At 40.6% G+C, this 25,897-nt stretch overlaps 1 protein-coding gene across 1 annotated transcript in view; it reads right to left on the reverse strand.

The window, feature by feature from the left end:
- The window catches only part of LOC121442196 (collagen alpha-2(V) chain), a 126,994-nt gene that overhangs the window by 31,645 nt on the left and 69,452 nt on the right, over nt 1–25,897 (reverse strand). Inside the window, exons 5-23 of the mRNA XM_041643657.1 lie at nt 25,503–25,535; nt 24,514–24,567; nt 21,285–21,395; nt 19,498–19,575; nt 16,749–16,793; nt 15,259–15,312; nt 14,828–14,881; nt 14,076–14,129; nt 11,014–11,067; nt 10,018–10,071; nt 9,312–9,356; nt 8,817–8,870; nt 7,496–7,540; nt 5,550–5,603; nt 2,190–2,288; nt 1,841–1,885; nt 1,642–1,740; nt 1,109–1,162; nt 800–907 (exon numbers count right to left, since the gene is read on the reverse strand). Coding sequence (XP_041499591.1) covers nt 800–907; nt 1,109–1,162; nt 1,642–1,740; nt 1,841–1,885; nt 2,190–2,288; nt 5,550–5,603; nt 7,496–7,540; nt 8,817–8,870; nt 9,312–9,356; nt 10,018–10,071; nt 11,014–11,067; nt 14,076–14,129; nt 14,828–14,881; nt 15,259–15,312; nt 16,749–16,793; nt 19,498–19,575; nt 21,285–21,395; nt 24,514–24,567; nt 25,503–25,535 — 1,194 coding nt within the window. The remainder of the gene's footprint in view (nt 1–799; nt 908–1,108; nt 1,163–1,641; nt 1,741–1,840; nt 1,886–2,189; nt 2,289–5,549; nt 5,604–7,495; nt 7,541–8,816; nt 8,871–9,311; nt 9,357–10,017; nt 10,072–11,013; nt 11,068–14,075; nt 14,130–14,827; nt 14,882–15,258; nt 15,313–16,748; nt 16,794–19,497; nt 19,576–21,284; nt 21,396–24,513; nt 24,568–25,502; nt 25,536–25,897) is intronic.

Raw genomic sequence — 25,897 nt, forward strand, 5'->3', positions numbered from 1 at the left:
CCCACCACCTATCTGTTATACACCTGTCTCCTCCCCACCTACCCATCACCTGTCCCTGTTATACACCTGTCTCCTCCCCACCTACCCATCACCTATCACTGTTATACACCTGTCTCCTCCCCACCTACCCATCACCTATCACTGATATACACCTGTCTCCTCCCCACCTACCCATCACCTGTCCCTGTTATACACCTGTCTCCTCCCCACCTACCCATCACCTATCACTGTTATACACCTGTCAGCTCCCCACCTACCCACCACCTATCTGTTATTCACCTGTCCCCTCCACACCTACACATCACCTGTCCCTGTTATACACCTGTCTCCTCCCCACCTACACATCACCTATCCCTGTCATACACCTGTCCCCTCCCCACCTCCCACCTACCACTGTTATTCTCCACCGCTATCAATTATTTAACACTCGATGGGGCACTCATGAAAATTTTCTATTTACCTGCCGACTTACTGTTTAACACCCAGTTAAGTAACCCTGTTCCCTACAACGCCATGAGGATAAGGACCCCAGGCATCTTGTTTGCTGATGCACCCTGAGTACGTAAAGTTTCAGTAGGCTTACACTAATCAGGCAGTCAATGTTGAACAGATGTGTGAAACTTAAACAAATGCTTGGCTTTTTGGACATCGAGAGATAAATTCTGTAAGCTCTGCAAGACCTCTTCATTGTGTTCTAATTTATTTATGGTTCCTTCCCAGTCACAAATTTATACCTGCAATCTCCCAAAACACACACACAGGAAAGGAGAGGAAAATTAAGTTTATTATTCAAATATACCCTTTCTCCCATTGGGCCTGGAGGACCAACTGTGCCTGGGTCACCTCGAGGACCTCGTTTGCCTTCTTCACCAGGTGGGCCTATGGGGCCTTGGACACCGTGTGGCCCCTATTAAGACAGAAACATGGGTTCCAGTAAGAGTCATTCATTAAGTTAAAGTGGGTCAACTCACCTAATTTAGTTAGCAAAAAGTTAAAGTATATTAAATAATTATTTTATGCCATTGCAAGTTTACATACATGAAACGTTTAAGCAATATGCCTCTAGACAATATTAATACTCTTCATCATTAAAATCATGAAGGCTTACTGGTTCCCCCTTTGGGCCAGCTTCTCCTTTGAAACCTGGAACTCCTGGATCACCCTAAAATAAAATATCAATAGTAGAAAGAAATAAAAATTAAGTGCAATGAATAGGCTCTTGAGTCTATGTCAAATTAGTACTAAAATGAAATGTAATAATTTTTGTGCATGTTCATGTGAAGTACATGTATGTACTTGTATGGGGGTGAATTGACACCTTTGCTCTTGTCTCCATCTCCCAAGCTCTAGGATTACAAACACAGTCACTCATGCCCAGCATATACATACATACACACACACACATACATACACACACATGCATACATACATACACACATACATACATGCACAAACATACATACATACATACATACATACATACATATGAGTACATTAAAAAATTAATAGAAAAAAGGCCATGAATTTGAAAGATAGCAAAGAGGGGTATATGGAAGGGCTTGGAGGAAAGAAAAGGAAAGGGAGAATGATGCAATTATACTAAAATCTGAAAACACTTATAAAAAGAATTTGAGACAATACCGGTTGTCCTCGGATTCCCTGAGGTCCAGTGCTGCCCTGAGGGCCAGGAGATCCAGGAGGTCCCGACAAGCCAGGAGGACCAGAGGTTCCAGCAGAGCCCTGCCAACGGCAAGGGTGACATGAGCATAGAACCTGCAGTAATCTAAAGCCAGGGATTGCTTCCCTTTGAAAACCGCGGGACGGAAATGTTACGACTTACCGTGGGGCCTTTGGCACCAGGCGTACCGTCAGTTCCCACTGCACCCTGAAAAGTACATGAAGCACTTTTGTAAATATTAAGCCGTATCTGACACAGCTAACATAGTATTCAGATCATCTAAGGAGAGGCAGAAAAGTTGCAAACAAAAAAAAATTCACAATTTTAGCAAAACAGTACTTTCAAGGATAACCTTTTCTATTAGGTAGGTGACGCAAGATGCATTGGCAGCTAAAGTGTGCTTTTTCTGAGTGTTAATTTGGAATTGATTATATTAAATAAATTCCATCTTCTGAAGCTGTAATAAGTAAGCATCTTCCTGGGCTAGCTCCTAGGTGCTTGAGACACTTACAGGAAGACCATGAGAGCCAACTGGACCTGGGGGCCCAGTTTCACCTCTTTGCCCCTGAGGACCTTCAGGGCCTCGGGCCCCAGTAGGACCTGCTTCTCCCTAGAGGGATGGAAAAGAAAACATTAACTTAAGTGCTTCTCCCTAGAGGAAAGGAAAAGAAAATATTAAGCAAAATACTAGTATTGTTGTCTAAAGGTAATTGTATATTTGGGGCTTTTCATGTTAAATCTACAATCTGAAGCTACCATGAGCTTTATATTCAGTGGAAACCAGGGGGCTCCTTCAGCCAATAGCCCTTAGGAGACCACGCCCAAGTGGGCTTGTATCTTAAAGGCTATTGGCTGAAGGAGCACAAGGAACTCCTGCAGCACCAGACATCTGAATTCCAACCAAGAACCACACAATTAAGGCTTGATTGAAACACGGAAAACGACAGAAGATTTCTGAGTATCCCCACAATCTAACACTCACTATTTACAGCTAAAATTTGTTACAGGACTCAGTAACTTTGAATGGATTAAACTCGCTATAAAATTACACAAATTTCGCTCTACAATTTAGAGGCAAGAAATCCTTTCCTTTCTGTAGAAGCCATATAGAAAATCATGTTTCAGAGTAAAGAATATACTCTTGACTCATTAAACCTGCAGTTATTGACTTTCAGAGAATTAGTTGTTCAATAAAGAAGAAAACACTTGATTTTGAAGTGGCTAATAAACTTGTTAACTTCTAGCAATGTAAAAGAAAAAGTCAATGCATTAACAAAATAAATAATAGTTTCTCTTCTAGGAACTAGGAGCTATTAAAATAACAGCATGGACAGAGGAGCCAAGGGCCATGGCAACCTGTACTTCAGTCCAAGGTGAAGCAAGTACCAATCCAGCATCCTCAGATAACTTTTGATTGGTACAAGCCAATTTGGTATGAGTGTCTTTTATGCAATTTTGAGCCACATTTTTACCAGAAGCTCTTCCTATGTTTCTCTAAAATTCAAGTTTGGTTCTATATTTTATCCTGCATATTCCTTAGAGGAATCCATATTTCTTTAGTGAAAACTGAAATTGTAAGATTTAGGGAGCTAATATAGTAATAGAACATATTAAATTCCTTCCACTCTTTACTGAAATGCAAATGAATGGATGTTAAAACTGATCCATACATAGTCTTGGAGAAATAAGGACAACCAAGGACCCAGAAGTTTTATAATGAGGATGCAGAGATAGTAAAATAAATTCTGAGATATACCCAACATACTGCCTGTTTAAGTTTCATTAAGGGGGGGTTCAACAGCCCCAGATGAGTCCTACTGATACACAGGGGTACGGGGCAGTACCCCAAGTCTCTAGAGAAGCTATATCGGCTGTAGGTGCAGTGAGGAGACACTACTTTCTGCTAGGGCACAGACCAAGGCATGGGGAGTGTTCTTTCATTATTTGCCTAGAGAGCACTCAGTTTGTGGATGGGGAGTCTCCCTGGAAGCATGAAGGAATTTTGTATGTTTTAATAAGAGCATGAACTAGGACTGGGTCAAGAGCCAGTATTATTAAAGCTTGGACTTCAGGGCTGGGAGTGTATCACAGTGGAGGACACCTGCTCTAATAGCTCAGAAAAAAATGGGAAGGAGGGGGAGAAAAAGGAGGGGAGGGAGAAGAAGAGCCAATATTATGTAAGAGAAACAGGAAGCAGAAAGGAGTATGAGAAAAGGGAGCATGGGAAGGAAGGAGAAGGATGCAGGCTTCCAAGAGATCAGAGTCCTAAAGGAACAGATTCTCCATGAAAACAGAAACCAGTTACTTAAGACTTCAACTTAAAGCTCTCAGCCTGGAGAGTAACTTGACTAATTGATTTTCATATCTCAAAAAGTACTGAAAATGGCCGTTCCTTTCTATGTCTAAATTCACATTTAGTCTGAGAACAGTTCCTGACAGGAAGCAGGAACCTATGCTTTATTGGCTGGCCCAGCCCCCACATTGAGCATTTATACAAATCATCACACTGAATCCTGGACAGAATTCTTTTGAAAAACGAGGCACAGAGAAGTTCCTGAGGGGCCACAGATGCAGTCATGTTTGCAAGCTGAATGTCCTGAGGAAAACTTTTTTTTCAAGACCAAGAGAGTTACAGCTCCTGGAGCAGAGGGAAATCAGATCCTGAGGCTCACAAATCAGAATCAGAAGGAGTGCAATCTTATTGTCCTTTTACTGTAATCTTTGACTCCCTCCCAAAGAACTGAAAGTACAAACTGTGTCACAACACCCACTGAATGCCTTAATCCATTCCCACATAGAACGCCAAGTGTCCTCCCTACTTCCTTCTTTAAGGGCTTGTGCAGGGAGGGGCTGAGAGACAGCCAGCAGCCAGCGTGTTGTGACAGAACAGCTTTTCTTGCTCTTGCAAGATTTAATTTATTTGGACTTCCTATTGCTTAAAACAGTCCGCTTTGATTATTTTCCACACTCTCTCCAAGAACGGAGTGTCCGCTCAGCTCAATATTGTTCTTTCTTATCTTACAACCATTTCAAAAATCTGTCTGTAGAGTTCAATTATATGGCTTTAAGTAACTTTATCATACAACAGGTTTCATTTTTCCATTTTCTTTTTTGAATTCCCTTGCATAAGAACCATGAACATACTACTCTAGGCTCTTTCTCTTGTTAAACATGACTAGCAAAAAAAAAAAAGTAGTCAATAAATGAGTCCTAATTATATTCTGCTATACTCATAGATTGTTGCCTATCTGAATTGCCATCAGAAAGACTTCAGCCATCCACAGATGGAAACAGATACAGAGACCCACAGTCAAACCTTAGGTGGACCTCAGGGAATCCTGTGGAAGAGAGGGAAGAAGGATTATGGGAGCCAGAGGGCCCAAGGACACCACAAGAAAATCCACAGAATCAACTAACCTGGGTACCTCGGAGCTCACAGAGCCTGAGCCTCCACACAGAGACCTTGTGCTTAGGACTGACCTAGGCCCTTGGCATGTATATTACAGTTGTGTAGCTTAGTCTTCTTGTAAGGCTAAGAGTGGGAGCAGGGGCTGTGTCTCTAACTCTGTCACTAGCTTTTGGGACCCCATCCTCCTACTGGGTTGCCTTGTCAAACCTCAATAGGAGAGGAGATGCTGAGTCTTACTACAACTTGATATACTTTCTCTGGCTGATGTACATGGGAGACCTGTCCTTTTCTGAAGAGAAAAGAGGAAGTGTGAATAGGGGAAGGGACTGGGATAAGATGAAGGAAGGAGGGAAAACTGTGATTGGGCTGGGGAAAAAATCAATTAATCAATTAAAAAAGAACCCCCCAGACTCTTCAATTACTGAAATAGCCCCCACTTATCAAATGCTGTTACTATTTTACCTTCATTCCAGGATTTCCTGGAAAACCAGCAGAGCCAGGTATCCCAAGAGGACCCTACAAAATGGAAATTGGCAAAGTAATTGCATATTTTTAATCAGTATACAATGACATCATTTTCCTATTCAGAGGGTGTGAATCTGTATTTTTAACAGATATGATCAATCAATCTGCACATCATACTAAACAATGTAATTATGTTATAAGTATCATCCAACATTGGTTTAAAATAGTGTTCAAAGATGTATACGATGGTGTCAACCATAAGAAGTGAATTTCCAAGGCGGAAGAGACAGCTCAACAACAAAGATCACTTGCTGCTTTTGCAGAAAACCTGGGTTAAGTTCCCAGCATAAACATGGCAGCTCACAGCTATCTGAAACCTGATATGTATATGGTATACACACACACACACACACACACACACACACACACACGGCAAAATACTCCTACATACAAAATGAATAAATCTCATTATAAAGCATAAATTTCCTAATCGTGCCACATAAAATGGATGACGTCACAATGGAAACGTGTGTCGCTTGAAAGGGGTGCCTTGGTTTGTCCGTGTTAACTGAGTCTCCAGGACAATCATTGAGCAGCTGTGGCTCGCAGCAAAATCTCATATTTCGTTCTGAACAAATGACATCCCAGAACCGTCTGGAGATGACACTAACGTACGTTGCGTAACACTGCCAGAATTTGTAAGGATGGACAGATAAAGTGATCAGGGTAAACCAGTGTTCACCGTATGGCTTTGGACACAGTGCTAACTTACTGCACTTCTTTGAATCATGTGTTTTGATTCCAGGAGTTTTGAATTAATAAAATCATTTCAAAATGTATTCCTTTTGTCCTATCTTTCACTTCAATTTTTTGAGTGACAAGGGGAAGAAAAATCTGCAGGGTCAAGAATTTTGATTACTGCCGGGCGGTGGTGGCGCACGCCTTTAATCCCAGCACTCGGGAGGCAGAAGCAAGCAGATCTCTGTGAGTTCGAGGCCAGCCTGGTCTACAAGAGCTAGTTCCAGGACAGGAACCAAAAAGCTAAGGAGAAACCCTGTCTCGAAAAATCCCCCCCCCCGCAAAAAAAAAGAATTTTGATTACTATATTTCTATTTCACTTTGGGACTATGGAAAAAGAATTAAAATTTTAAAATTGGGCCATATGATCAAATATCCCTATTCTCTCTCACATTTTAGTGTTTTATAACATTAGTACAATTTTTCTTGTGCAGCTACTTGAATTCATGTCTACCCTTTCAACAGTTGGACTTCACTGCCAATGTACTAGATTTAGGTTACACTTTTACAGCCCCTTCCTGGAATTAAGCTAATGGTGTTCACACTCGGTCTTGACCCCTTCATCCATCTACAGCATTGACAGCTGATGCTCCTTCTGGTCATGTATGCCTACGTTTAATGCCTCAGAGTGGCTGCTCAATACCTGAGATTGGAAAGAGACCAGACATTCCTTAACAGTATGTGTAACTGTGTGACCTATTACCCACCTGCCAATTCAGTCTTTTCATTAGTATTTCCTTGAGTTCCTCATATTTTTTTTCATTTAACTATTCTATAGCTGGAATAACCCTCCTGCCTTTTATGTATCAAATAACTCAAGATTTTATTTGGTAATTATTCCTTTTTAATTCTTTATTTACATCCTTCATATAGTGTAGGTTTAAACTATCCTCCCCTATGCTCTGTATTTCAAATTCACTATGTTACCTCATCAACTGTAGTATTCCACACCTATATTAGTTAATATATCAGTTTTCAAAAATAAGATCCGTGTTTGTCGTGTTTTTATTTCCTGTGTCTACAATGCAGTGAGCATTCTGTAATTGCATACACAAAAATAATGGAGAAATAGATAAATAAATGTGAAAATATACAAATTGATAGTGGATCAATTAATTAGTTAATATGAAAATAACACAACTCACCATTGGTCCAGGTTTTCCAGGCATACCATGGGCACCTCGTTGTCCCTAATTTTTAAAAAAGAGAGAGAATTAAAAGAGGGAATTGTATCATTGACAGTAATTCATTTGTTTCCCAAACAGTTTACCATGAAAATATTGAAAAAAATATATTAAGGATGATTGATAACAAGTGCCACTGAACTAGTAGTGATAAAAAACCATGAGTTTATATAAAACAGATTTTATATATATATGCCTTTTTATAAGGTAGCAATAAACATATTTATCCTGTATCAGTAGAAAACAAACAGACAAACAAAAATCAATTAACCCTCAAGATTAAGGAAAGAAAACAGCACAAAAAATTCTGTTTACTTAACTGCATCACCCTAAATCATGTAAATTCTGATCCAAAGATAGTTTGAGCATCCTGGCTTTCTTACTGAGCAGATTAACTCTGAAGACAAGTGCTTTTGAAAAATAAACAAGCAAAATAGCTAAGAGCACAGGAAGTACAAACAAAAAAATGAAGCTCGAATTAAATCTGTGGGTCTCAGACAGGTCCCTGTCAGGGTAGAGTCTCATGGAAGCGTCCCCTGAATCAGCTGCATCAGAACCTGCTGAGGGCTGCCGCCCCATTCTCCCTGGAGACTGCAGACTTCCCACGGCTGCCCTTTTTCTGGTCATGTCTACACAAGATGATAGCTCCCTGGGTATTTACTGAGGTGTTTGCTGTCGTCGCAACACTACCCAGCTTCTCTCCGAGTCTACTTCCTTATTCCTATTTCATGGGCTTGCTTTTTAATGCATTCCCCCATCAATTTCTCATCAACAAGGCACAGCTTTCAAACTGTTGTCTAAGAAAACGGACATAAGACCCAGAGTCCACTGGTATCAGATGAGCCACAAGAAGGCAGACGTGGCAGGACATATTTTAAGCTGGATTCCTCGCTAGCCAGTTAGTATCCAATAGAGGTGGGAACATCCTCAGCTGGTAAGTGTTGTCTCCAACGGTGAACTGAGACAGCATACAGACTGAAGGAATGGGCTGAGCCTGCAATAGCTGTCTCGGGCATTTGGAAAGGCTTAATGGGGAGTAGACCAAAGGGTGGTGATGACTGAACCTGGGGGAGATGTGTTCTGAATTCTTCCCTCAGCTTTCAGAATGTCAGGCCACACTGTCTAATATTTCAAACTTGAAGTGTGTTCCAAAATAAAAATAACCCAACCATAACGTTATATGCCCTGCAATTACTCTCATTTAAAAAGCATATCTACTAAAGCGTAACTGAAAAATAGTTAAACATAGTTCTTATTAAGTATGTGATCCAGGTATACTTACAGGGGCACCCTGTGGTCCAAGTCTTCCTCTCTCTCCCGGCATTCCTCTTGGTCCCTACAAGTGACATAGAAAAAAGTCTCATGAGATATCTAACATGAGTTTATGTGATGGTTTTATTTCACTGTCTCATCCAATTTAGACACAATATAAATAAAAATGAAAAAGACCTGAGAAATAAAATAATTGATATTAAAAAGCAGTATTAAAACGTGAAAAATGTGTTTATCTATGGAGATGCAAATCCTGATACAAATAGAGGTCACACAACACGGATTTAAAGGCTAAACAGAGGAGAGTAATTGTTTATGACCGTACTATAGGAAAGCACTGAAATCCAGGAAGGGCCGACCTCCAAATGGAGAGCCGGCTTTCCTTTGACCTGCTTTTTCTATCGGCTACCTTTCAGAATTATTTACTAGCGAATATATGCATTTTTATTTAAACATTTTCTTATTGCAATATGAAAAGCAAAGAAATAAAGAATGTGAGGATTACCAGAGGGCCCATGGCACCCATCGGACCGGTGGGACCGGCTTCACCCTAAAACAAACACATCACAGTGTGAAAAACTTCAGGACAGCTGCCAAAACGCTGCTCCCTAAAGGCGAAATATTGAAGGCACAGTTTCAAAAAAGACATTTGAAAAGGGTGCTTCCAAAGGAAGAGCTCAGAATTTGCTTTTGTTATCTTTTCTCCAAATTAAACGAAAGTTTAATTACCATAGAAATAAAGTCTAAAGCTGGGGATTTAAACAAGACTGACATAAACTGGCCCTTCTGGTCAGGGGGCACTGACATGTCCAATATATCCCAAATAACATTTTACAACACTAAAGGTAACGAGGTTAATTTTTGTAGGAAATTGAGAGATAAAAATTTTAAAACACATTTTCTATGCATATGTCTCACAGTGATGTTTTTCTCTTAAGAAAACCTTGAAACTTCTGCGCTATATTCTCTACTTAAATGAAAAACCATCACTCTGGGAAAGAAAGAATGGCTAGAAGTTGCTGGGAAAGAGTGGAGTATTCAGGAAACTTTTTATTTACCTGGCTGTTTGCTTGTTTAAGTCCCTCTCTTTTCCATATATTACCTCTTTAAAGGTTGCCCACGGCAGCTGCACCGCTGCCCTGAGTCAGGGTCAGTGATGCCCATGGCAGCCTAACTGCTGCAGTAAGTCAGGGTTAGTATGGAACAAATACCTTAGCACCAGTTGCTCCAACTTCACCTTTGGGGCCTTCAAGACCTTTGTGTCCCTGCAAAGAACAGTAGAAATTTATAAATATTTCTGGTTTTCTTCAGTTTTCTAAAGGATAAAAAAAAAACACATTTATACACAGGGCCTTGTGGAGATAAGCTTTACAGGTAAAATAATTGCTCACTATTTTTCTAAACTTTGAATACTTTCGTGAAATATATTAGAAAAGATAAGATTTCACAAAAAAAATGTTCTCAGCTTAAAGCATTGATCAACAAAAATATGACTTCCTAAAAAATTAATCTATGCTAAAAAAACATATACTGACCCTGGGCGAATTACAGGGTTTATACAGTTTTAAAAGCTATATTCTTGGGTGCAGGTTGTCCTGGAACCATTCCCCAACAGACAACAAAAAGTAAAGGAATTTGATAATGAGGACAGCAACGTTCATTCTACTCAGAATTTCAATAGCTCAAAAAGTAACTCCCCAGTATAGTATAGCTGATATTGGCCTTGCCTTTGGATGGAAGATAGAATGATCTCTACATTCCAATACAGACACACGTATAGTAGAAGGCTGATGGTAGATTATATTTGTGTACAGCATATTTAATAGTCACCTACTCATCATCTCCAGTTTAAAAAACTACTGTCCACCCAGTTGTGCCCTTTTTGACCCAGTGTCCTCCACCTCAATCAACTCACTCACTGCCCTATGACATAATGATTCTCTCTTTCCCCAAGTGCATCCACTTTGTAATCGAGGTCGTAAATCCAAGACTCTTCTTGCTCACCGTAGTACCATCTCACGTAACACAGCCTTTTTGTAATAGAATTATATGAAATCCAAAGGAAATGTATGGTATTTACAATTTCAGTAATGCAGATGAGTATTTCAAGGACAAATATAAAGGCAGTTGGCACAGGGAATTTGCCAAGGTTCTGATTGGTTTATCCCCGGGCCCCTCTCGGTAAAACAGAGAATAAGGCAACTTACTCTGTGACCTTTCAGGCCTGGGAGACCAGGAGCACCAGGGAAGCCTCGAGCGCCCTGTGGGAAAGGTATAGAGAAACATTGTGTACATTAATAAACCTTAATAAAAACAGAAAAATGGCTTGATATGCCTTTGCTCCAAGGCAGCCGACACATCTTTTTCACCCACATATTCAAGAGAAGGACAGGATACTTTTGCCTATTAAAATGTTACTGGGGTAATCAAAACTAGGAAAGCAAGCACCCTGTTAGAAATGGAAGAGCCCAACACACAAAAATGTCGGCTAAAGAGCCAGCTGCCCATTTGCTGATACTTCACCCTCTGCTGACAAGGGACAATAAATAAATAAATAAATAAACAAACAAACAAACACACAAACAAATATATTCATGGATCAACACGTGCAGTGTGTAAATTGACTAGGTCCAGGCATAAAGAAGAAACTTCAGGAGAGGAACCCGGGGGAACACATTGGCCTGTCTTCCACTGAGCTTCGTCTGGGTGGAGGAGCTGTCCTTGTATGTAGCAAGCCAAGGGCTTTGATCATTTCTGCTGTCTGAATAAGGTTGTTTATTATGATCCAGACTTTTAGAAGTTAGGGTTCAGAGCAAGCTTTGGGAAATGATGGCTGCTTGCAAAGTAAGTGAGCAGCTAAAATATCCGACAGAAAATCAGGAAATGTGAGGGTACCTTTGGGTCCTGACTCAGTCATGTCTAGGTTTCTGCTAATTCTATGTCTCTTCTAGTCAAGCACATTAAAGCAGAAAAATAGAAGACATACAACCACAAATGAAACCCGGTCGAAATGATATTAAGGCTTTTTCCATATAGTGTTTTTCAGATGATAGTGATCCAGTCACTCAGTCATGCTCTTATTATTTCTACTACATATATTTGGTTTTGCATTGAATTCCTATGACCGCTGTCATTGGAAGGTTCTAGATCTTGATAGCACGGATTGGTGCCATCCACCAGCTGTCAGATTTCAACTGTGGTTATCAGTTCTCAAATCCCTAGCACTTAGCCTTATGCTTGGTTAGTGAGCAATCAGAAAATAATCATCAGCTTGACGACAAACTGAATTAAGATTTGAATGCCTCTAGCCCAGTTGCTGTCACCAGTCCCTTCCAGCGCAGCTTCTCTTGTCCCAGTCCTTACACATATGGCAAAGTCCTTCCACTCTGCACACCATAGCCTTTACTCAATTTTACTAAATGAATAAATAAGCAATTAGACAAAAAAAATCAGTTGATAAGATCAGAGCAATATTTTCTGTGACTTCTTGCAGGGAAAGTACCTCGGCATTTTGAGACTACCACAGTAAGGATATACTACTCATTTCCAAAAACAATGAGGTATCGGTAATTCCTCTGTGGATGCAACCATGCTTAGAAAATCTTTCATGCTGGGCGGTGGTGGCACACGCCTTTAATCCGAGCACTCGGGAGGCAGAGGCAGGCGGATCTCTCTGAGTTCGAGACCAGCCTGGTCTACAAGAGCTAGTTCCAGGACAGGCTCCAAAACCACAGAGAAACCCTGTCTCGAAAAAAAAAAAAAAACCAAAAAAAAAAAAAAAGAAAATCTTTCATATCAATAAGTCCCTTAAAGGTTTTGGACCGGCATCCTCTCTCTCACACTGAGATATAACTCCCTTGACATCGAACAAGCCAGTTAGCGCACACCCGTCCAAGCCTATGGGGGAATAGCTGAGCTTTTATTTCAAATAATTAGTTAACTTCGGCTTTGACGATCGCAGGGGAAATTCCTATGTAATTACATATTCTAGTATGACAAGGAAATGAACTGGATGTTCTAATGCTCAAGAAGAATGCTCCTTCTGCTGACCCAGAGCTGTCATCAACAGCGTGAATGTGCGGGGTTGCGGTGAGCTTGCCCAGAGCATCTGCGCCGTCCTGGCTGGGTACCTCTCCTCCCCACGGAGATGCACGCTGTTAGCACAGGCCATGGAGGAAAAGGTCATCTGTCCTGGGTGCTAACCCTCACGCCTTTGCCTTATACCCCAGGAAGATAGGGGAGCAGAGGATAAAAAGAGGAAGATAGGGGATTGGTTTCATAATTAAAACTAAATCATCCTTAGAGCCCTATAAATCTCAGTTAAAGATCAACATCCCTCTGTTAAAAAAAAAAAAAAGAAAAGATCTCAGTAATGAACCTCATCAATTTTTGGAAAGTAAAGAGAGAGTCATGCAGTATCAGGTGGCTGTATTAAGTGCAGAAACATTAGGGAATAACAGGAACGAAATGAAGGCCCTGAGTTCAGCGAGGGGCTGCTGGGCGAGAGAAACTCTACGCACTGACATTCTTGAGGAGGATTTTTGCTCCTTCGGTCTCTAATTCTCTCCATTCTGGTCTAGCACACCCTTTAAAGAAGCTAAACAAAGCAACGTGGGGCCACAAACAGGCAGATTTGGAAGCCGCTCAAGGTTCCGGATCTCCAAATCCGGTGGAGCGGGCTGACACGTGTGTTCCTTGAATGAGTAAAGGGAGAACGAAACAGCTGTGTTAGGGCAGCCTGGCCATGGACGCGTCTTCTCCTGAGATTTTAGGACCCAGCCTACTAATAAAGGATATCAGGCAACATTAGGACTTGGTGAGCAGCCAAAGGAGCAGCCTGTCCACAGTTTAGCCCCCAGCTGATTGAAAACACACACGAGGCAACAACCTCAAGCCGGTACTTCCGTTCGACGGGCTGCTATACAATAAAAATATTTGGAGATCAACAAAACTCAGGTGTTATGGATTATAAGTAGGTCACTTTGGTGACTTCTTAATTGTGGAAATTTTGAGTTTTGGGAGTATCCATGAGAGTTATAGTTATGACCCAATTGTTTGGCTCCAGGGTTTGCATCTGGCGCCAATACAATTCTGGGAACTGGGATTCACTGTAATGCTGCTGGCAGAACGTCCCTCCACATCTGCATTTCGACAGAAGACGATAACGCTTGGGTGTCTTCATTTACCCGGTGTCTAATACATGTGTGTACAATGCGCGGCAAGTTTCGCATTCTTTATTTTTGTGTCATTATATTGATCATGAACTTACCGGTGACCCTGAGAATCCCACTTCGCCAGTGTTGCCATTCCTTCCAGGTTCACCCTTTACAGGAAAAAGGGGGTGAGAAGTGTAGAGATTAAATACCCTTCTCTGAGATTGCATGATAAAGTGCAGACGGAAAAACCTGTACAGATTGATTTTGTGTGTGTGTGTGTTAAACTGCAAACAGTGTAGAAACAGAACCCAGGTTCGATTTCTGGTCACATTTAACCCTGCAATTCAGTTTATCATGCTTCTTTGAAGTTGCTAGGAAGAATAAATGGATGCAGAGCATCCTGCTCTGATCTAGCTGTTTTCAGAACATCACAATTTACATGCAGAGGGATGGGATACAGCTCGAAACAGAGACCCTGTTTATCATGCACAATTCCCCAAGTTGATCCCTAACACAACAAAAATTAAAATAAAATAAGCATTTGTTATATGTTCAGGTTAACTCATCTTCCCAGCCTTCTAAAACACACACACACACACACACACACACACACACACACACACAAATTATTATAGATAAATCTTAATAAAAAATCCTGGAGAATTCAGGAAAGATAATATCTAGTAATTTAACACTCTCATAATAAAGAGTCCTTTCAGGTTTTGGAGAACTTTAACCTGTGTCCTCAAGTTTAGAGTGGATTTGATGGGATGAGGTGATGAAAGGGAATCGGGGTGGAATTTTCACCTGACCCATGCAGCTCAGAGTTAGCCTCGTCTACACTCCAACGCAATGGGAAACTTACATCTTCTCCAGGTTTCCCAGGGGGTCCCTCTGGTCCACGGGCACCAATTGGACCCTAAGAAGAAAGCAAAACAAAAACCAAAGAATATTCACCTCCTCCTTCCAACGCTATTCAAATCCTATTGAGACAATGGAAAGATATATCAAACAGCATTACTAATGTTTTATTATCTGTATGTCTCAGATCTTGTGCTTGGCAATAGAGATGTTGAATTGCACAAATCTATGTATCCATACTTTGCACAACACTCAAGTTCCTGGGTTAAAATACTGTGACTTGGAAACATAGAACTTAAGTATAATCCATAGCACAGGACCTCAGGGATCATCATTTCTTGCTACGTTATTGTGGCCTAAGAGAACAAATACCCCACAACACCTCATAGAGGTAGAGCCCGAAGAAAAGGGCTGACACATTCATTCCACACTCACCATTGGTCCAGGCTCGCCAGGCTCACCGGGAGGTCCTGATGGCCCGACGCCACCCTAAAATTCAGAACGAGCAATAAATGAACCAAAGGAAAGCAGAATACCAAATTCTGCATTCTTAACAATGCATAGGGGGTTGCTCTCTGCCTCTTTCCAGGTATGGAATATCAAGTAAATTACTGAATCAGATTATAATGCAGTTTCACAATCTCAAAAATCAGGTTAATATTAGAACTAGGTTTATTGGCCTATTTAGATAAAGGAGTCCTCAAATAGGGCTGGTGCAGAATGGGTACTTGATCAATAGTATTTAGCATCATCATCATCATCATCATCATCAACCACCTCACCGTTATCAACTCCCTCTCTGTTCAGCAATGTAACGAAGTCAAGTCCATACAGCTGATCATGACAATGAGATGACCTCGACCAAGCTAAAGATGTTTCCTTTTGAAGCATTCTTAGCCAATGCCTATTAGATCGTTACAAGGAGCCAAAGAGTTCTACTTCATAGTTCTACTAGCATTTGATAGGTGTGGAAAGAAAGTATATAGTATTAGGATCTTACAGATTCCACAAAATAACCACCTTGGCCTTACTTTATAATAATACTAATTGGAAACGGCCTTTTTTTATCTGATCGTAAAGTCTGAGAGTCGGCAATAATCAGTTGCGGAAATCATCATAACATCAGATGATGTCCTATTGTTTTAGAACCAAGGATACATGGATCCTAATGTCAGAGGTCAATCACTTAGAGAAATCAGATGATGCACATTGACGACCATTGAGACACTCGGAGGGCTAGGGAGACAGCTCAGTGGATAAGCATTTGCTACACAGGCATGACTAGGATCAGAGTGTGGAAACCCAACACATGGAGAGCCGGGCAGATAGACAGCCAGCCTGTGATCCTCGTGCCGGGGAGGGGGACAGGAACAGGGCATCTCTGGGGCCCTCCAGCCAGATGACTGGTTAAACTGGTGAGCTACCAGTTCAGTAAGAGACCCTGCCTGCAAGAGAGAGACTGCCCCAAGAACTAAAGCAGAGAGCAACCAAAAAAGACATATGTCTTCAGTCTCTGGTGTGCGCTCTCTCTCTCTCTCTCTCTCTCTCTCTCTCTCTCTCTCTCTCTCCCTCCTTCCCTCCCTCCCTCCATCCTTCCTTCCCTCCATCCCTCCTTCCATCTCTGTCTCTCTCTTTCTGTCTCTCTGTGTGTGTCTTTCTCTCTGTGTCTCTGTCTCTGTCTCTGTCTCTGTCTCTCTCTCTCTCTCACACACACACACACACACACACACACACGTTATCAAGAAACTTTGAAAAAGAAAGCTGCCCATGCTTCTAAGTGGGTGAGGATTGTTTGGTAGATGCCATTCCAAGTGATAATTACACAGTTTAATGTTCTACCCCAAGTAGTCATGAAACGTGAACCTTATTTGTGTTCTTTCTTTATGTTGTAGTATATAATTTCACTGTAAAAAAAAAATACTTACTTGCTGTCCTTGTAAACCTTGAGGTCCCCTTGGGCCAACAGGACCCTTCAAAACAAGTGAGAAGAAAAGTTACTTCATATTCAAGTCACATTATATTTATTTTTAGATTTATTAATTTTATTGGATGTGTATGAGTGGTTTGCTCATGTGTAACCAGGTACACCATATATGTGCCTGGTGTTCTGGGAGGTCATAAGTGGGTATTATATCCTCTGGAACTGGAGTTGTGAACCACCAGGAGGGTGCTAAGAATCAAACCTGGGTTCTTGGCAAGAATAGCTACTCTTTTATTATTATTATTATTATTATTATTATTATTATTATTATTATTATTATTATCATATTACACACACACACACACACACACACACACACATAGTCCCAGATGTGACTTGTTCCATTTGTATAAGGTTACTTGCATGCATGTTTTCAAGACTGGCCATTTGGTAATAAATAACCAATTGTTGTGCTTTTCCCTGAGGTGTTTTTTTTTTCCCTCTTAAGAATAGCTACTCTTAATAGTTGAGCGACCTCTTCAGTTCCACAACTCATGCTTTTAAAATGGTGAATGTGTCTTAGAATCTGGGAAGCGACAGTTTACTAGAGGACCATACTGACATGACCTTGGATTTGCTTTTCTGGGAGGCAGATGCACTCAGGGCGATTAAATTTTACTGACGTGTGTGATGATTTCACCGTGTAGTCTCTTTGCCATAAACACGCCTGTGCACACCCAGTGTCTTTATGACAAGGGCCCACAGATGAGCAAGTGGGAGATTCTGATAAAGCACAACATCTGAAGAGGAAAAATCTTGGCACCCACACAGCACTTACAGATAGCCCGTGTGATGTTTCCGCTCTAGGGAGGGCTGGCTTAAATACCAAGCTAAGTCAACAGTTTATGAAACCAGCAATACCGGCCAGATCATTTTCAATGTCAGTTTAAATTATCGGGGAATTGGGTTTTCTGGAACATTTCTTTCTTTCACAACACATATTAAAAAGCATAAGCACAGGCTTCTCTCATCTAAACATGAAGTGATTCCCCTGAAGCAAAGGGGAGGCACTGGGAAGTGAAAACTTACGGAGGTTTTAACTCCATATGAGAAAAATGAAACTTCATGTCAAACCTTATAAATAAAATCAGTTTAGCTAAAGTAAATCTCAATCGAGTAAATGCTGCTAAATTCAGTTTATTTCATTCTAGGTTTTAGCTACTAAGGAGAAAAAGCACCTTTAAAAATAAGAAATTTGAAAAATGACCACTTTGGGAGACAGAGACAATGACTCGGAAAGGAGAAAAGTGGGAAATTCAAGAAGGAATATCAAATTGTATGCGTGTATAAAAACAACATAAGGAAACTCATTATTATGTACAATCAATATAAGTTAAGAAAACATTAATTTTAATTAAAATTTTAAATTAAAGGACTAAAAATAAACACAGTTTGATAAGATAGTCGTAGGGAAATGAATGTAATTTAAATTTAAATATATAAAACATTAGATATCTCAGAAAACTATCACAAAACAAGCAGTAAACAGTGATTTGGAAGACATGCAAATCATGTTTGAGGTAGCCTAAAGCTGGCCTTAAAGATGGGTAGAGGGCTGGATATCTATGAGGTGTGACTTTATTTTGCATTGTCTGAGATTTCATTAACATGGACCAGTTTTGAATTATTCAGTTCAAAAGGCATTGAAGAATTGGTGTGAAGAGTGTTAGTTCACACTGTGTGTCTGGAATCCTTTATATCGCCAAGTTAAAAATCAGTCCAAGAAGCTGGAAAATTCACAGGGCCAAAGACGAAAGAGGAATAGCCAGGGAAGCAGAGCTGCTAGACTATGGATGTCCGGTCAAAGAATGCTACGTCAGTGGGAACTCATAAAGATGGAAATGACCCAGCATTTGTTTGAGAAATCAAACAAGTCAGGGTTTCAAATCGACACTATAAAAATAATAAATACAATTTTCCTATAAAGAAATAGTCTCTTTGATGGTAGTCATGTCCTCTTCCTTAAGTGCGAAATGAAATATGCAGACAGATGTTGACTGATGCTCACAAATAATACATAAGGGTATGACTGGAACATTCCTGGACTTTCAACTCACACACGGCAGGACTTGCAAAATAAACTAAATGTCTTGATAAGTGTGTTCTAAAATACTCTAATTTTATTTATATTAATAAAATGTGTGTATTTTGTGTGCATATGTGTGTGAACGTTTGTGTGTGTATGTGTTTGTATGTGTGTATGTATATGCTTACGTTAATGTGTGTATATATGTCCATGTGTGTATGTGTTTGTGTATGTAGGTGTATATGAGCATCTGTATGTGTTTCTGTGTATGTTGTGCTTCTGTGTGTATGTGTATAGATGTTTGTGTGTGCATATATGTGTGTGTCGGTGTAGGTGTGTATGAGTGTGCGTTTGTGTTTCTGTGAATGTCTGTGCTTCTGTGTCTGTTAGTGTGTGCATCTGTGTGTGTTTCTCACTCTGTGTGTGTGTGTGTGTGTGTGTGTGTGTGTGTATACTTGAGTGTCACGGTGCACATGTGAAAGTCATAAGAATCTAGTCTCTCCTACCGTATGTTTCTTGGGGGTTGATCTCAAATCAGCAGGCGTGGCAGCTGTCGCCTTCACCAGCTGAGCCCCCTCATTTGCTTACAATTTTATCTAACTCACTCAAGCTTCCCCATTTAGAAGTCTCTTTCAACTAATACTTTACCAGTAAACTGTGTGCTTACCACAGAGCCAGGCATGAGTCCCACTTGACTCCCAAGTCCCGATTTTTCATCCAGTCCAGCCATCTGAGCTGAAAAGGGCTGTGAAAGGCAAGCGTTGACATTATTTACACTGTAAAAGATGTGTATTGCCACACTTCTAATGGTGAACAACGTGCCCACTCCGCTTTCTCTACCAGACTCCTCTAAGCGCCGTTCTGAATATTTGACTTTAATACGTGGGGAAGAATTCAAGCTGCTTTTCGGTGTGCGTGCGTTTGATGGACTATTCTTCCCCCAGGGTGTTTTCTCCATATGTTATTTCAGAAAACCTGCTGCAACCCAGGCACACGAATCTTGACAGGTTCTCAGCTGCCTGCCACAGATCTAATGTCTTCATCTGGCTCTCTCCCACCCGGAACATGCTTGTAACAGAGCAAAGCTTAAAGGATGTACTTTAAATATTTATCCTAAAGATGCCAGATTCCATTTCAGAATATTTTAACTAGATGGGGTTTTTTATTGACTCATGGAAAGTAACCTAAAAGTTGCTTTTCTGTAAGTTGACAAAATTGTTATAATCCTTTCAGTAAATCTCTGATTATTGAAGAAGTGGAAATCGTTTTACTTATTCTCTGGTATTTTTTAAATGCTCTGGCAGTTAAACTGACTAAAACTATTCATCTATTTTTCAGCAGCTTTATTAATTAATTTATTAATTTTAGTGGGAAATAAGTATGTTGTTCAACATATAAACAGATTGTTCCTTTTTTTATTAGTTGGTAAGCAAATGCATGAACAGTTGCAATACACTAGTAGTCTTCGCACTCATCAGGTGGCTTTTCCTATGCAGTAAACCCCGAGTGCCATCTGCAGCCACCAAGAGTTCAACGGGGCAGACAAATTTATTTGATTAAAGAAGAAAATTAAAATATAAGAAATATGTTTAATGCTACTACGGCTTGATATAGCTTCCCCAACACACCCTAATGCCTTGGGTTATAACCTTGGTCCCCAGTGCAATGTTCACAGGTGGAGTATTGGGAAGTAACTGGACCATGGATATTCCCAATGAATTCACTCACCAATGGAGTCATAAGTCAAAAGCATGGGTTGGGAGGAGGTAGAAACATTCAGAAGTGAGATCTAGCTGCATGAAATTATCTAAGTCACTGCAAATATGTTTTGGAGAACTCTTCCTTTATTTGTCGTCTCCCTGGCCATGGAGAAGGGGAATGTTTGCTCTCTCAATGTTAGGCCATGATGCTCTACCCCACACAGGCCCAGAAACAAGGGAGCCAGCAGCCATGGATGGAAACTTCTCACACTGTGAACCAATCATCTCCCCTGTAAACTGTTTCTCACCAGCATCTGTCATGGTGACAAAAATGTCTGCCCCAAGAGTCTGCACAACCTCGTGTTCTTTCCATCACCACAAATATGGCATCCTCTCTTGGGAGGATGCAGGTTTGGTTTTGGGAGCCTGGGGAACAGCAGGACAGAGAGGTGTGTTCTTCAGTTCATTGTATGAGCATTGCAGTGTTCTCTCAGCACCCCCAGAAAAAAAGCGAGGGTTTTGGGGTCTGGAACTACCGCTGAAGAACAAATAATTTGATGCAAACCTTGAGAAAAGGATGCTTTGGATTTTCCAGCAATTCCTTGTGGATTTATAAGTTTCACTGTTGTTCCCAGTAGATCTGCATTCATGCCACAGGTTCAGAGTAAAGTATAAACTTCTGAACGGATACAGTCTGACACCATCAGGCTGAATTCACGATTTGTGAATCACCTAACTGTTACACACAACTCACCCTGCTCATTCCATCAGGCCCTGGGTGAGAGGGATGTCCAGGAGGCCCTGGGGCACCGGGTTGACCAGGAACACCTGGCTCTCCATCAATTCCCTGAGGACCACGAGGACCCTAGGAAAGAAAACCACTGGATGTTAGAATCACTTTCAAATAGGTGCTCAATAGGAAGCTAAATGCACAGACTTGGAGAAGGCAACCATGGTCATTATAACAGACAATCTAAACACTGCCAATTTCCCTACTGCTCAGGACTTCTGTCACCGAGACACAGTCTTGGTAAGAATTTTATTTGATGTGTTAAATCTTAGAATAATTCAAAAATCATGTCACCTCAGCATCAGTCTAGAATGAGGTTTATTTGATGAGATTTTCTTGCTTACGTATATTTAATAAACAGTTTCTAAATGTATCTGTCTGGTATTACAGTTACCTGTGAATGTGCCTGCTTATCCTGTTTTTCACCCTATCTCCTCCTAAAATGCAAAAGCCCTGGATAGAGTTTGTGGGTCTATTTCATCTTCCAAATTGCATGAGGTTTGCAGAATTTCTGGTACACAGTGGACACTCAATACTGTGGATAACATTTGCACACTTCACTCTTCTTTACTTTAAGCCTGGCACGTCTTATTTTCCTTCCCACGCAAGCGGTCAGCCAAACGAATGAGACATGAGAGGCCAGTTCTCAGAGAAGTGAACAATGACCCTTCCCGCCAAGCCCCACCCTTTCCCTAACCCACATTCTGAGGGCAACTTGGGGAAGAGCCACGTCCTCAGGTCTGGAAAAGCGCCATTTCCCAGCTTCATCATTCCCATGAAGCTCGCGCATGCGTGTGTGTGTGTGTGTGTGTGTGTGTGTGTGCGCGCGCGCTTGTACGTCTAAAAATCTTAAGCTCTCATAGGAGAGGAACAAAGAAGTCACAAGATAATTTGAATTTTATCAGTATATATGGGCAACGAGTAAAGTGGTAGTTTGATGTTTAATAGTAAAAAAGCTTCTAATTCTTAGCCAAGAGAGTAGCTCTACCTGGCCCACAGTCAGCAACTCAAAGGTAAATCCACAATGCAGCCCAGAAGGCTGGACAAGCTGAAGAAGCTGATTGATCGTAATTTGCTGTACTCAAACACCCATATTTTTCTGGAGTTGGCCAAATAACACTTATGTCTTTGAACCGAGAGAAAAAAAATAGCCTAAAAAATCCAAAGCACGATTTCTTAGAAAAAAAAACATTCTTATATTTGAAAAAAATCAGTCCCCTTCTTGCCCCTCGTCCACTGGCAAGTCACTACTCTCTCTGGTGCATTATCAGGTTTACTTCCCCTGTCATCTTCGCCCCCGGATCACAGAGTGTGGCAGGCACCCTGCTCCAGAACACACAGAGTGCTTTTCCCCCCAAAAGCCAACTGCTCAGTACAAACTATTATTATAAACAGAAACTTAAAACAGAAACAAAATGCTTACTCCCCAAATGTTTCCAAAATAAATGGAAATTTCTATTTGCTTTGTGTGTGAATAGAAAGAGATCTGGTTAATAGGATTTCTTGGGATTGTTACTGTATTCGCTGGTTAAGCCTGATCGGATACCAAGCAAGGTCTGGCCTGAAGAGAACCTACATTTTTGCTGAAGTCCAATTTCTTCTGTATTTTCCTGGAATTCTCTCTAAATATCGCTTGTATGTGTTGGTCTATCAGAACTTGAAAATTAAGTAAATAAACACTTGCGAAAATTTTCTAAGACGAAGTGAATGTAAACCATTTAAGGAGAATAAGAATACAATGTTTAGACGGTTTAGTGACTAAAAACTAAAAATGAACTAGAATTGGTAACCCATTCAAATGCATATTTTCAATTAAACTTAATCACATCATTTGTGTGTTAAAGTAAGTAAATGTTCTGTTCCATCCTTTTCTCCCATCCTCCCAGAAGACGCTCGGGCAGCACGCTGCATAAAAGTACTTGCAGATGGCCACTAGGTGGCGAACTTTCAACGTCCACATGAAGAAAACAGTGGACACTCTTCACTTTTCCCTGCTTGTCATTTTTAGTCTGTGGTGACACCTGGAGCGCTAAACGCATTGAAACCACTAATACCAGCGAAGTAGCTCGATAGAACAGCAAAGAGCGCACGAGAGGATGAGAACATGAGATTTAGTCCCCTGATGCGGCCACAGCTGGTTTGGGCACTACCATCTACCTGTATGCAATCTACCCACACTGCCAGCTCGATTCTAGAAGCCTGAGCGCTTCGTCCTCCGTTTGGTTTAATGTGTGGATGCTTTTAGAGAAAACTAGGCTGTAAGATTTCAGAACGATCTGACCTACAATAGATTCCACTCCTACTTATACGTCCAGAGTCACGTGTTGCCTCCTTGCTTATCTATTCCTTCCACGTATATCCCGACAAATGCATATTTGGATACTTAAAATTCCATTGAAAATTAAGTTTTAGTAGCTACAATTAGAGATAAAAATTAAACAACACAAATGTTTCCTGACCGAAATAAGGGGTAATGACAGCACAAAAACATAATCCAGTTTCTCAATATATGAAACATCTTAGATTTTATGGTGGGTGTAAGAAAGCGTACACTTAACAAGAAAAGAATATACCTCGTATGCAAGTAGATAATGAGATAACGAGGTTCTACAATGTGTGACGTCATGTTTTAGCTCAAGGATACACCGCCTTTAGTTCTAACTCATAACCTTCGTTAGAAGTGTTAATTTCTTCCAGTTATTAAATCTCTGTAACATCTACACCATGGGAAGGAAAGAATTCTACTTAGGAAATAAATCTTATCCACCAATAGTTTCTTTTTTCCCCTCTCCAGTTGGAAATTTCCACAGACTCCATAAAAACCAGAGTGCAGGTGTTTTACCTTATATTAACATTCTTGGCATCGTTCTCTCGTGAATGACAGCTTCAGAACGCGGCATGATGTATTAACCTTGTTTCTATCATCAGTGTGTAGGTAATTTGACTTTATAAAATCTAAGTGATTGCAGTTGTGTTATCTGTCTAGTAAGGAGTGGCTAATCACTTTCATGCAATAATTTTCTCTACATTTGGAGAACTGTAAGTTCATTTCGTGATTGGAATTCTTTGTGGCGTTTAGTGGAAATGGCAGAGCAAAAGTGTCTCTGGTACCCTCCCTGCACTCAAAGGAAAAGTGCAAACTAGCATATTGGACAAACATTTGGGGGATGGGGGAAACAAATCGCCAACTTACAGGTCTTCCTTTGGGGCCTCGGTCTCCTCTTGGTCCTTGTGATCCTGGAGGGCCCTAAAATACAAAGTATGGTTATGGATATAAACATTTATGAATTTTTAAAGAATGTAATCGATAAAAGAACACATCGCTTTTCCAGTTTAGTGCAGTTGAAGACTGGACAGCAAAGCTTGAGAAAGCGAATGTTCTATAAACCAAAGGGCTGAGTGTTTCAGGGGTGAAGTTCAAAGAGCTGCACAGACTTGGGCACCACATAAAGGCACCACGGAACTGAACGTATTGGCATAGCTAGCAATTGCAAATTAAGCATCATTTTCACAAGCTGGCTGCAATGTAAATCTTTGGCCAATAAGTTCTAGGTACAAAAGCTTAAGAGTTCATGTCTGAAGACTCACGGAAAAGTGCCAGCCCTACATTATCAGTTATCTGGTAGAATATGTGAGTTCAGATTGGCACACAAGGCTCCAGACCACTCACCACTGGGCTCTCTGCTGCTGGCTGGCAGCTTACTGTTGTTTCATGTGCATTCAAACAATGATGGATTATTGTTTCTATGGCACACATACATGCATACATATAAACTCTACTCAAAATTTCTCGAATTCTAACTGCCACAGTTGCTGCCTTACTAGAAACATTTATTTAAAAATTGTTATTTGTTTCAACCAACAATCTTGCTTCTGTTGTTTTATTTAATTTTTTTATTAAGATGTTTTCCCATAAAGCAAAGAAAACCATCCCACAAATCACAATCCCAGAGAAGCCAGACAACAAAGAGGACCCTAAGAGAGATACACATAGATTTAATCTACATGGGAAGTAGAAAAAGACAAGATCTCCCTAGTAAATTGGGAGCATGGGGAGGGTTGAAGGAGGGAAGGGGAGAAGCAAGGAGCGGAGCAGTGAAAAATTTAGAGCTCAATAAAATCAGTAAAAAAAAAAAAATAGATGCTCAGTATTCACAACAAATACTGGAGGAAAACACTTACTGCAGGTCCCGGACGACCGCGTATGCCCGTTACCTAAACACCAAACAAGAAAATTATGAAGATAAAGCTTATAGAGAGACTTGGAAAACTCAAAAATCTAATGAATAAGAACAAAAGCTCGGTGGAATCTTTTAAAGGATGTGGCCAACTAGTTGCACTGCTTCTGAACTCCAAGTTAAAATATCACCCGTTTGGAACTTTAGTACAGAAATATACTGTTTGCATGGAAATTGATACATTTTATTGATACAATAAATTCACATCGATACAATACATTCACATTGAAGACAGGGGCTCTATGCCAAATCTTCACTCTCAGGGCAGCTATGTGACCTTGAACTAACTGCTTGTTCTCTCTATAATAAGTTTCTTTAAATGGAAATTTATATGCAGAC

Source organism: Microtus oregoni, unplaced genomic scaffold (assembly GCF_018167655.1).
Source record: "Microtus oregoni isolate MIOR12 unplaced genomic scaffold, Mior012 000087F_ref0000451, whole genome shotgun sequence".
In the NCBI taxonomy this organism is placed as follows: domain Eukaryota; kingdom Metazoa; phylum Chordata; class Mammalia; order Rodentia; family Cricetidae; genus Microtus; species Microtus oregoni.